At 41.4% G+C, this 13,140-nt stretch overlaps 2 protein-coding genes across 3 annotated transcripts in view; both read right to left on the bottom strand.

Moving 5' to 3' along the window:
• Positions 1-6,077, bottom strand: part of LOC105692071 (unconventional myosin-XVIIIa) — a 102,468-nt gene extending 96,391 nt beyond the window's left edge. Inside the window, exons 1-2 of the mRNA XM_012411014.3 lie at positions 5,444-6,077; positions 3,880-4,854 (exon numbers count right to left, since the gene is read on the bottom strand). Coding sequence (XP_012266437.2) covers positions 3,880-4,854; positions 5,444-5,578 — 1,110 coding nt within the window. The 5' untranslated portion in view covers positions 5,579-6,077. The remainder of the gene's footprint in view (positions 1-3,879; positions 4,855-5,443) is intronic.
• Positions 6,078-6,373: 296 nt separating this feature from the next.
• Positions 6,374-12,171, bottom strand: LOC105692004 (ATP-binding cassette sub-family G member 4-like). 2 transcript variants are annotated; one of them, XR_007277052.1, is made up of 12 exons: positions 11,510-12,171; positions 10,116-10,435; positions 9,369-9,542; positions 9,066-9,276; positions 8,880-8,993; positions 8,653-8,816; positions 8,398-8,566; positions 8,208-8,308; positions 7,959-8,114; positions 7,443-7,775; positions 6,772-6,890; positions 6,668-6,683 (listed from the first exon to the last, which is right to left on the bottom strand). XR_007277052.1 is itself a non-coding variant. In XM_012410866.3 (11 exons), exons 1-11 carry the CDS (start codon positions 11,685-11,687, stop codon positions 6,455-6,457), a joined length of 1,935 nt encoding a protein of 644 aa, XP_012266289.2. In that variant the 5' UTR covers positions 11,688-12,164; the 3' UTR covers positions 6,374-6,454. The 2 variants fall into 2 exon arrangements, 1 of the variants encoding a protein (XP_012266289.2); XM_012410866.3 differs by lacking the exon at positions 7,443-7,775 and having other exon boundaries at positions 6,374-6,683; positions 11,510-12,164.
• Positions 12,172-13,140: the final 969 nt, after the last annotated feature.

Genomic DNA, 13,140 nt, shown 5'->3' with positions numbered 1-13,140 from the left:
TTTCTTCCGTGTTACAGAAAATTCGTTACGTAAATTATTACGTACACGGATGGGACGGGGAGATGTGCAGACACGAAATGTAAAATACATATCACAGCTGCTGGTGAAAAAAAGTTGAAGAAATATCAGAAAAATTAAACGAATTCTGTCGAATCGGTACCTACTAACCTATAGTGATGTCCGCGAAAAAATTGCTGCTCTTCAAAGGAAAAGAAAAGCGTGAGAGAATTTCCGTCAGCGGTGACCGAGAAAGAAAGTTTATATGAAAAGAAAAAAATGTGAAAACATTTTTCTCTTCGATGCACCGCACATTTGCATTACTTTCCAAACGTTCTTGTTGGTAGGCGTGATGCGAATGTCATCGAATTTCCAACATTTCGTCGCTCGATGATTTTTCACGCAAATTTGCGAGTTTTTTTTTTTCACCCCTACTTTTCAGCAAACGCGAGTCTACAACCGCGGATGCGATAAAAGTCTGCGAGAGACAGTCGAGTGCTACGGTGTGCGGGATGAATTTCGGTTGTTAATATTTCACTACCCTAACGATGGCTGGTGTCCAAGATTTTAGTTTGCAAAACGAGAAAAACGACGACGACGACGACGACGACGCATAGCGTACGTTTGCGTCGACAAGAAGTGGGACTCAAGATAGGCCAGAAGGCACACGTTGGATGATAAATAAACACGAGGAGGCGCCAGAAAAAAGAAGGAGATGGGTAGTTTTTCATTCGTACAGGTTTAATGAACCACCTGACGTTCGTAAGGTCAGCTTTATACGCCCTGCTTTGCAGAACCATAATTATACTTTAGCCAGTCTCTCTGTCCGTTTTCAACACGTAGCTAACGTATACGCGTCGTCTTTTTCCACTCGTATACCTACGTCGATGCAATCAATGACTAACGAGGTCGTGGAGAATTTTCCCGATCGTTAAAACATCGAGCAAAGTAGATAATAAATCGATACCTATATCTGGTGTTACGTTATTTTTTAGAATACGTAACGATATTCATAAACTACTTTATTATTGGTGTACATTCGCAGAGGACTTTTACGAAGAGCATATAAAATGTGATACGAAAGAAATATGATATTATTTAGTGGCAAGGTTTTACGACGGAGGAAAAAAATACCCGGTAGGTTTTCTTGTTTGTAGGAATATCCTGGAGTGGTTAAAGCGTTTGTTGGAAGGAATCGAAGTCTCGACTAAACTTCGGTCAGGAGATGGGAAATGAAATAAGATAGCGGTTAGATATCCCCAGGATATGTGGGCACAGGCCGACCAAGTAAACTCGCCTTATCGCATGGCTAATCCGACGATCCTGTAATTCCAGATGTCTTTTTTCCGGTGAGAAAAAACAGGTCAGGTTTTCACCGTGTTATGTACGCTTCTTCCTTATATCAGTCCCCTCGTCTTTTTAACATGCACGTCGGTGCAGGCAAATATATTCAGTCGCATATATGATTTTAAACGATGAATATTATACCGGTGCAGCTGGACTACGTTGCTTCATTTTTTACACGAATTACAGTACATCGAATTGAACCAACATATGGAGTGATATTACCTGAAAGCTAAAAATAAATTATCGCAAATACTCCGATATCTAATATTCACAAACACATGTGTATAGTAGCAACCTACGACAGTCTACGCTGTAGCGGTGAAATAATATATAAAATACGTTGTGGACGTATGTCGATGGTTTTTCGACACGGTCGAAGCATATTGGACTGAAAACTTGAAAATATAATTACTAATTTGCCTTCGTATCGGTCTCGATTTCAAGCGTAAGACTGATCAGAGAAAACATGATATAGGCGAAGTCTAGAAAAAAGATGGAAGCGAAGAGCGAAGGGGCATACGGTACATTTTACCGTCCCCAACGAAGATGAAATGAAAATCTGCCAACGCTGCACGGGAACCTCCTGCATATTATTTTCAAAAACTTAGACCCTTATTGGCTCTTTCGAAGTCCAGGTATAAGATCGTCGAGGATTGGGATGTATATCTGAAGCAGGTAAATCGAGACTCAAGACCTAGGGGGATGCCCGAGTCCAAAAAATTTCCTGCAGGTAAAAAAAAAAAAGGGAGGAATGTACGTTCCCGTGAACCATACCGCGGGCAGCTTGTGCCATGAATCGCTGTGAGAGTAAAAACTGATGCAGATTCAGTGATTGTCGGGGCTCGTTGGACAATAGAATTTATATCGAGGAGAGCCGTAAAATTTCTCGGTATACTCGAGAAAAGGTCGAAGGTTACCAGTTGACCGAATTATTAATACGAAATGATTGTGCACCATCTCGAGCTTCTGTCCCAGACTAATTGAACCCGGTTAACAACAACCGTGCCTGCGACACATTCCACAACCTGAATTCCTTTTTGAGCATATTGAAATACCCACGCGTAACACGCCGCCAGTCAAAGATCGCGAAAGATCGCCGATAAAATCACGGACTGCTCCGATTAGAAACCCATATCACTCGGACGTATGCAATACGTATTGGTCGATTTCTGAGAGCTAACGGTTTGCAATCGGGTTTGCGATATTGTAGGTACTGTTTACTACGCTGATGAAGTCGAAAATAAATCCGCCTTAGTGAAGTAACACAGAATATCGCACACTAATGAAGATTAAAACCTTACTACACCGATGCGGTCCGTTCATCCCTGCGATCTAGATTTGAGTAACGCCATTTCTTTTTATTTGCCAATGTATTTCTGTCCAACACATTATCGTGTCCGTGACAAATGATTTGAGTAGCCGACAAGCCGTTAGCTTGAAATGGTTTCTGAATGTAAAAGATGTGCGCGTTTAAATACAATTTACATATCACTAACTCGAATGATCACGTCATATCGAAGTACCTAACGAATTTTTAACTGAAATGAAATTGAGACGAAATGAGAAACGAGGTCTTCGTGCAGTAAACAGATAATTGTGTTGTAAGCAATTTCTCCGGCATTAATCTTGTACGTAATTTTACGAGGATCTCGTAAAACGAAGTGCAGCTTATCAAATTTTATTGTACATTTATACTGGGACCAAGGTACCGGATGCCATAACTGACTCATACGTGCAAGGCTTCGAACTAATTCAAAATGAATTAACTGGAAATATACGTAACCATAATAACGAACGATAAATGGAATTTGGAAATTAGATTACAACTCATTATCTTCTTGTAGTTACCATTTCAACTTGTAAGAGGTAACGGGAATTTATGAGCAAGTTATTCCTGACGTCCCTTAACGTGGCAAAGCCAAATGGGCGGATTCGCAACTGGAACATCACAGATTTTGTTGCCAATTTGTTGCCGAACAAAGAATTTTATTGCTCCTGCGGATTTGGGAAAAACTGAGGCTCTGCTGGCTTAAGGTCAAGAATTGAAAATTTGTTGCAAGCTTGTTGCTCGTTAGTCCTGGTTCTTTGAAAAAATATTTGCGGCTAAAATAAAGCGACTTCGAAGCATTCTAATATTGACACAGCTGAAACATGCCGCTACTGAACGTTTTGAATTTGTTGCGGCTGGAATATGGCGAGTACAAGGCTTCCTAAATTTGTTGCTGATAAAATTTGACCAATAGAAGGCTTTAGCAGCAACAAATTCGAGACGTTTAGTAGCGGCATGTTGCAGCTGCGTCAATAACGAAGTGCTTCGAAGTCGCTTTATTTTAGCCGCAAATTTTTTTTTAAAGAACCAGGAAGCCAGCAGAGCCTCAGTTTTTCCCGAATCCGTAGGAGCAATGAATTTTTTTGTTTGGCAACGAATTAGCAACAAAATCTGTTATGTTTCAGTTGCGATACAGCCCATTTGGCTTTGCCACGTTAAGGGAGGTTTATTCCTGCGCTCTAATTGAATATAAAAGTTGGGCTTACCTTGACGGTGACACTGTTGGTCGAGCTCTTGATGAGATCGATAATTTCCTCTCTAGATTTATCATTAACGTTAATTCCGTTGACCTCGATAAGCCGATCGCCAGGGAGTAATCCAGTTTCATTATTATTTTGCACAATAGCACCAGGCTCCGCAAATATTACAGGCTTCATTTGATTAACACCATTGGCACCACGTTCGACAATCATAGCACGTCTTAAAGAGAATCCAAAATCGTTTCGGGGTGGAGGTTGTCTCTGGATCGTTAGTTCTCTTGGATCCGGTAGCTTCAGAGGAACTATCTCAGGTAGAGCAAGTTCAACACCTTGTTCCTCGAAAGATCCTGACGATCTCCACCGGGAAAATCCTTGTGATTCACCCACTGGAGACATGCTGAACGGTGGTGTAGCGAAGCTGGAGTTTGTTGTGTCTGTTAAAGAATCAGCGGAGGGGCTCGCACTGGTTACAACCTGCAGGAGTTTATTGTCCCTGTGCTGAGGACTTCTCCTATATGATTCTTCTTCGCTAAACCCTTCCTCCTTGTTGAGCCCTAGGTTATTCAAATTTGGAACATTTTGGTAGGTAATGACCTCGTTCTGCAGAGTATTTCTCACTAGGACATTAGAGTCCTGGTGGTTTTCATTTCCATTTTGAGTCACGCTAATTTCGGATGTAATACTAGTAATACTGAGTCTAGGGCCCTTTAAGATCCCGCGTTTAGGAGGCTTTGGAGGCAATGGGGGTAGTGTTTTACCACCCGCTGTTGTCAATGAAGTCAGAGATGCTTCTGAAGAATCGCTTTGAGTCAAACCATCACCCGTACCCCGAGACCAGCTCGTACCAGCTGGGTGGTGGATACTTTCCAGCAAATCCCGATCCAGAGGTGCAAAGAACGATGCACTGTAATCAGCAGTTATCCCACTGGGTAACTTTTCCTTTTCCTTGCGGCGACCTCGTATTTTTAGCGACCTTCGAACCTGCAGATTGATAGAAAAAAAAAGGAATTATACGTAGAATGACGAAAAACCAAAAATAAAAAAAAGCAACTTGATTCATATGAAGGGTCAAGTGCATACAGGGTATGATAATATTCTTCAACGTCATTTTAAAATGCAGTTTTTCTGCAGATTTATACTTCTGTGTCCAGAGAATGAACTTCGAATAAAATTTTGAATTTTACTACTTAAATACCTACATACGTGTATCTTACGTTTTGGAGTAGAGTATGAATGGATTTATTCCGGCCCATTCACGAGCTGACGATGAAAATTTTACGACTTTCGATGACTGTAAATCAGTGAGAAGGATGGCCGGGTTTTAACTTACAAATGTCATTTTAGCATACAAATCGCGTCGTGATGTAAACAAGAAGAATGTCGAGTGGCGTGGTCAGTCTGCTGGGTGAGACAGGTGATTGGCAACCAAACGCCCACAATCTTTGAGTATTGGAGGCGGCATATTAAACGCGCGTTTCGAAACGGAGTTTTCAAATTTATAACAAAAATAAGCCTATAGATGTGAAAAGTATGCAACAGGAATATATAAAGATTGTAACACGATACAAACCTCGTCAAGACGAAGAAGTTCCTCGGCCGACATGCTACCGCGATCCCGTTTTTTGATTTCCTTTCTTTCCTTCTTCTCGCGTTTTCGTTTCTCCTTGTCATCTTTCTCCGCTGCTTTTTTCATGAAATTAAACATCTTTATACACGGCTCTTATCTGTTTACTTCACACTTCTTTCAACGCAAATCAATAATTCAGTACTCATCCCTGAGTCGCCGGCGACTGCGAGCGAGTCGAGTTATCGTACGGTTTTATCGTCGCGTTTATCTTCACTAATCACGAGCCGTTGCACTTAATTATTTCTCCTAAGTAATCTGTATTGTATCGATAATTTTGACGGTCAACCCCGGAGATCCAGCCTCTGCGGGGACTAGTAGTAAAATTCTTCACGCTTGGCCGCCGAAATTGACAGCCAACACAACACGAGACGTCACAACACTGCAACCGCGTTAACATTCGCCTTAATATTATTACCGAGCATTTCACAGTAACAGTTGATCCAATATTATGATCATGTCATAAGCCAAATGCTCCACTTCTATCACAGTAAAATCTAACAAATCGTAAACACCCAACACTTGATACTTATTTAAAGCACATTCAACGCAGCACCGTGAATCCACCACCTTGTTGGTGTTGGACGGCACACTGTCATGGCAGTACGACCAAATGCCTTACAACCGTCGTCTAAGCCCACTCGGCGCTTGAGCAGGGCTTTGTACGCTAGCGCGATCTCTTTTCGAATTCCAGAACGAATCGCAGAGTTCTCTCTGATCATCCCTTAATGTCTTATTCTAATCCACAATTACCATAGTGTAAAACACCGTTTTATCGACCGTCGAAGGTCTGAGTCCATCTGGATGCAATTATTCCCCACCTGCATAGCATTGTTCAAATTTCAATTCAAATTCAATCAAATTATCAACACATCGCATTGTTAAGAAATTTATTAATCCTTTAAACCTAATGCACATCCATTTGAGTTAATCTTAATGTAATCTATTTCGTAAATTTTACTTTGTTGCGAGATAAATTTTCCATCGAAATAACGCGTACACGCAAATATGTAGCCCTAGAATCCAAACTAGCATAACGAGAATTAAGACATAGAATGGTGCCGATGGCATATCAAAGCTGGCAAGAATTCTCGATGGTAATCTCAGGACGCAGAAGGCTGCGGAACAGGAAAGTTTCTGTCGCGAATTTCCATACAATGCTTGAAGAACACCCTCGAAGGCATACCTGAAATCCAACTCCATGATTTTATTTTTCACATGTAAAATGAAACTATACGTCAAAGGTTTTACTATTTCGTCGTATCAATACAAACCTAAAATAACTGATGTAGCAGAGTGGCTGAAGATAGACGGAGACCTCTCCAAGGTTGATGAAGAATCCGGCGAATAAAAACAAGGGGAGATTCAACGCGGGTACCAAGAAAACTCCAATCTGCAAAGGATACAAAGTTTCATGAGGTCGTCAAAAAGAAAGTTAGTTCAAAGATTTCAGTTCGGAATTGGCCATGGACTCGCGACTGCGCGAACTGTCCGTAAATATATCTGTAGCGTATGCTCAAGCTATAGCATAGGTTGAGTCTTGACCGACTCAATTCTTCTAATCATGAGCGTATTAATACCAATTGAAAGCTCGACGACTGACTGTGTCGTGATGGGCGAAGCTAGAACATTGAATGTCGCATGTACGAACCAAACTGCCCAATGTGATGTTATAATTTCTTATCATATGTTATTCAGTTAAAATGTAATAAGAAGGCCTTTGTTCTGGGCTCCAAAGTTGATGTCAGATAAGCATATCGCGTTTAACGATCGAACCGATAATAATAACAAGGGCAAAAGATGCCCCGTTTTATGTACTCATTGAAAACTTTCGTGTAAAATTTTTTCTGTGGAATAAAGGTGATATTTTTTCATACATCTCTCTTCTCTCTCTCTCTCTCTATGTATACAAAAATCTTGACAGTGAAATGAATACGACAATAACCATAGTAAAATGTGTTTCATGTACGCCGCTCTCTATGTATATCATCCCAAATCGTCCGATTCGTAGTTTTCAACGTTCAGATCTTTCGCATCATCATCTGACATCATGGTCGTCCGTTTGCCAGTTTTTTACGTCCAGGTCGACCGCTTCACAGGTTTCGAGGTCAGAACGTCCACATCATGGTTTGTGAAATCCAGGTCATCCGCGTCATGGTTTCTGTCATTCGGATTGTCCATTTCATGGGTTTCAAAGGATTTTGTGGTCTTCGACGTAGATTTCGACATCCAAGTCGTCCACTTTACAGATTTCCACGTCGCTTCGTTTCAGTTGTTGCTGTAATTGCAGTCATTGGGCTCCATACCACGAATGTGACGAAAACCATGCATGTAGTCTGGTTGTTGAACAATTTTCAACAACCGATAAAAAACATTTCACACAGCGCGAGCGTGCAATACTAGTAGGTGCATATTTTAAAGGTTTGTAAACAAAACGTAGAGCAGATTTTGTATACAATACCTGTGAACCGCATGCTGTCCCCGCCGCGATGCCGAAGGATTGTGCGAGAATGGTTAGTAAAACGCAGATTAGCCAAACTCGCCAAATCCGGTCAAATTCAAGGGGTTGTCCGGTTAGCCAGTAAACGAACACCAGAAAGCAGGTTGGACAGATGATCTTAACAGATAATATTTCTCAAAGTGGTAGAAGTGATACTCCCAAATTTGTTGTAGATCATCAATTATTGATCAGCCGGACATGTATCTCTACCTGTATTGGAAGATCCGCGAGAACTTTCGCCACGTAGTAGGACCACAGCGAGTACCAATTGTTCAAATGTTCGCGAAGAATAACCGCAGCTTCGATCGGGACTGTAAAATAATTCTACTTACAGTCACCGCGTAAAAGGATCACACGGGTTGGATTTTTTGTCAGGGGATATTTGGCGGTTTCTACTTACACATCTGCACAGCTGGCATTGCACTACCGAAGAACAGAAACAAGAGGGAGGTGAAAACGCAAGCTACATTGCTTTGAATTCGAACTGCGTCATTTGCAGAATCGTAAAATACGAATCCTAATAGCAAACCTACGGCCAAATGAGCCGCTATCCTGAGTTTCGTCAACGTCTGCAAACCGGGAGTAAATGTTAAACAAGTGTATCCTTACCGGACACGTCATCTCCAATATGAACGATAATGAATAATAATCTCACGTTGTCTCTTCGCGCGCATATTATCGATCTGTGGATGAGAATCAAAAACTGTTTCCATCCGGACCTTGCGTGGAGTGCTTTCCCTGGAACGCATTCATTGTGGGCGCCGTTGGTTCCGGAATAAATGTTCAACGGGGGCCCCGAGCCATTGACTATCTGCCGCTCTGCAATCGTCACAGAAACAATGTAATCTTCAATAAATTTGAAGAAACCTCAACGAAACTCACTATTTTGAGCAACGGCGGACAAATAAGGCGGAAGTTTATTCGCTTCGAATTTCGCGTTTCTAACTTCTAAGATTCGATCCAGGTCAACTTGCGGCGTTGTAACGACCTCGAGCACTGCAAAGTAAGTTTGTTAAGGTGAGAAATGAACATCACTCTTCGGAACACGAACGGCCGATTCTTCCTTACCAAAATCTGCAATGTTGTAAAGTTGGGGGCAAGTGTAACCAACGCTGGCAAACGTCTCTAGAATTTCATCTCGTGGACCACAATAGACTATTCGACCACGAGACAAAACAACGATATCGTCGAACAAAGATATCAATTGACTGCCAGGCTGATGGACAGCACAGACCACCGTTCTACCCGCTTGAGCCAGCGAGCTCAGTAAGGTCATCACCTGAAACCATTCGCGCCCAATAAAATTTGACGCGACGACGATGCGCGCAATCAAACTGCGGTGAAATCCGATTGATGTTCGACAAAGCTCACCTGTGCAGATCCTGCACTGTCCAACCCACTCGTTGGTTCGTCCAGAAGCATTACCGGTGGATTAGTTATGAGCTCGACTCCGATCGAAAGTCTTTTCCTTTCACCACCGCTCAGGTCTCCCGCGTACGTATCAAGGCATGATAAGAGTCCGAGGTTGGCGACGATGTCGTTTACCTGGATAATGCGGATGATGAAATTGAAACAAACTTCACCATAATGCATCGAACTCACTTCTCAAATTGCACTTTTTTCGTACTTGAAATATCTAAATTACTTCAAGAATCCGTGAAAGCTCATCTTCCTAAAACTGGACCTGCTCTAATGCTAACTAGACAAAATCCTTTGTCTTGGAAAACTCCGAAATTCCATACCCAAAAACATCTTCTAGAAAAATTATCGGCCACACATCCTTTGAAAATTTTTCAATCCAAAATGTGTATTCCTCCCAAAATCTCACTACAACTTTGCTCCCAGAACCAAACATTTCTCCGCCTGCTTTTCATCCAGAATTTTATTCGTTGTGAACGGGAATAATAAATCCATCGATTGCGATTTATTATTTTTCCCCCTAAATATCAATAGCACTCACGGCTTGTCCATGTTTTTTTCTTGGACGTAGAATGCCGTCTAGATTGCGCACATGATACGTGTATAAGGTGAATATCAGATTTCCGAAACATGAACACCACATGGATAGAATAGCTATTGTATATCCGTGGTTTAGAGTAAAATCGGCGATATGCTTACAGTGCGGCTCTTAAATTCGGCGGTGTGGATAAGCGATCCGAGTTTCAGGTCAGCGGCAATTCGCAGGGTTTCGCGGACGGTGAGAAGAGGCAACAGTGCGAATTGCTGTGGAATGTAGCAGGCCTGCCTTCGGAAGAGTTCGCTATTTCTTTCGGCGCCGTTCACGGTGATCGAACCCTTCAAGTTCGACGATCTGAGCCCTGAAATTATGCTCAAAAGCGATGTCTTTCCAGCACCGGACGGTCCGATTATAGCGGTCAAACGACCCGGACGAAAATACCCAGACACCGAACGAAGGATATCTTTCTTTTGTTTGCTACCTGTTGATTAGGAAAATGGAAGATTTTTAAGAGTGGTTAATAGGCTTTATTCCCCTCGTGATTATCGTACGAATTATGTATAGCAAATAACAGCCGAACAGACCAACTCAGACCCGTAGTCCGAAAGATTCCTGTTATGAACGTTTGAAGCGACGCAAAGAGTACCTAATTCGAATTCCATACAAGACCTCGTACGTATACGCATGTAAAACACTACCAAGGTAAACATGTTTGCATTTCACCATGACTGCTAGATGCACTTTGCCGGACTGACACCGTTGTACACCCAAGTATGTAATATCTACTGGTTTTAATGTAAAGCATTCTTTACAAATGGTGGACGTGGACGGTTCTCAATGTTATTCTCCCAAGCCCATTCAAAGTAAACAACGAACAGCTATGGAGAAATTCATTTGTGACCTTCAAAAACGAATATGCCTACGCTAAATACGTCACTCGTGTGATAAATTGTACCGCGTAAATTTTATATTGCGGGACAATATGTTTTTGAAATTTATTTTACCACCGCAAAGCTTTTATCTATAGAATCTGTGGTAGCGTACGGACTTCTACCGAGGCATTAATACGCGAAGCAACGCGTTGCTTCGAAAATTAAAAAAGTTGACAAAAAAAATGTTCCAAACTTGTAGATCTCAATACCATCCACATAGTCAAGATCGGATAAAAGAGGTAGGGGTATAAGTCCTGCAAATACTGATGAGGAAGAAGCCGTATAAAATTGAAAGCCTACAATGAAACTTGTCGCCTCCAGACTTTTCACGTGATACGAGTTAACTTTCTCTCAGAGGCAATTTACCTTGTTCCTGCTTTACTTTCTATATCAGAGCCATCCGTAAGACGAACACAATTTATCTCGCGCCAATAATGAATTTCGCGATGTTTGATTTCATGTTACCCTTTCAGTCACCATCTTACATTCTCGCTTTTAAATATCTTCATTTATTTCGATGTGGCCGGCGTGTAATATGCAAATAGCCTTAAGTTGAAAATGTGATAGCGTCAGGATATAAGATCTTAGATGTGAACCAGTATTCAATTAGGATGTAAACTCGCCTTTTCTGCAGCAAACCGAGTAGCTCAAATTGTTGAATTCGATGGAGAGTTTCGGAGTCGCAGGTATGGAAGTCTCGATATCTAATAATTTGCTATCGACGTCGGGCTGGGGTAATATGACAGGTATCGGTCTTCCTTCCGATCGCAATTGCATAAAATCTCGTCCATTTGTCGTCATATTTACTGTCAGTTATCGACGATTCACGTATCACCAAATATTTCATTAACTTTTACGCACTCAGATCTCATTCGTATCACCGCGTCAGATTTTCACTTATATCAAGGACTGTGATTCGCGCCAATCACTTGCACTTTATCACAATGATTTCCGATTCGCTGCGACCGTTTCTAACGGCATATGACCAGAAGAATGTACTCACGACATTCCGAACCGCTTTCAATTATCATTAACTAAGAGCAAATAAAGTTTTTCGAATGATTTCCGCACGTTCACCTTCCTTCTGACAATAATGCAGCGTGCACACTGCCGACAATAACACGGTCAGACGTTGATTCAATCTCATGACGCGTGTATAAGCTAGCCGAAGATAGGAGAGGCCACTTTCCAACGACCCGGCTGAATGATGGTGGGGCAAGATAAAGCTCGTCGTCGCTCGATTCTGTCTCTCGGCATCGCGAACTCCTCGTTGTGTCCGACAGCAGCAGACAAACAAACAGCAATTGCATATTAGTATAGGTCTATTTGTTAATGCCCGTGAATATTGCCGGAGATTAGAGTACAAAGAAAAACAGCGACCTCTTTGCTAACGCGTTGTTCGCTTATAGTAACCGCATAATTTGATAAGATACCGGTTAACGATATTCTTCCTAAAAAATTCAGGGTTGCCCGGTTTCGATTTTAACGACAACTTGGTTTTTAGATTACCACCTGTTCTTTTTATTATGGGAGCAGGCGGGGCAAGTCGGGGTATAACTTGAGGAAAGCCCGAGCTTTTCGAAACTTCTTTCTCTTATTTGTATTTGAAGTAGGTAGATAAGAAAGATTTTAAATTGTCATGAGAAAAACACATTATTAATTATTCAATTGAATTTTGATAATGAAAGTTGTATCAACATCTGAAGTTATTACCTTCGATATTTCTTTGAAACGAGTGACAAAAAAACGAAGCTTTAAAATCCAGAATGATGTTTGAAGTCCTTTTCGATCATTTTTAAACAAATTTTACAAAATTCTTGGGGTACCTCATTTTGCCTCGCCTTCTATGGATATTAGAACGAGAGCAATGGCATGAAGCATGTTACTTCCGATAACTATCCGACAAATCTACGTATATTTGAAAAATATGGATCAACTATTTGTTCCAAATTCTTGTAGGTTCAGGTCACAGCGATAAGACGTTTTATCAAAAAATTAAAGATAACGTACTTCTTTTCCTCGATTTCGCAAAATCGCTTCAACAAAATGTGGACCCTCTAATTAATTGAATCGGTTAATATTCTGCATGCTTATTTTACAGCAGTAATTGTTTTTATCTGGTACGTACTAACGCTAATAGTACGTTTATTCGCGCAAGCTTAACGCGGCAGCGAGGGCATTCAGATTTCTTAGACTTTGCATTCAATGCTGCGGCCATCGATGACCGGTTGGAATGCAGAAAAGAAAAAAAGCC

This window comes from Athalia rosae, chromosome 2 (genome assembly GCF_917208135.1).
Source record: "Athalia rosae chromosome 2, iyAthRosa1.1, whole genome shotgun sequence".
NCBI lineage: Eukaryota > Metazoa > Arthropoda > Insecta > Hymenoptera > Athaliidae > Athalia > Athalia rosae.
The sequence above is the reverse complement of the archived record's forward strand: the minus strand, read 5'-3'. Positions and strand labels throughout refer to the sequence as shown.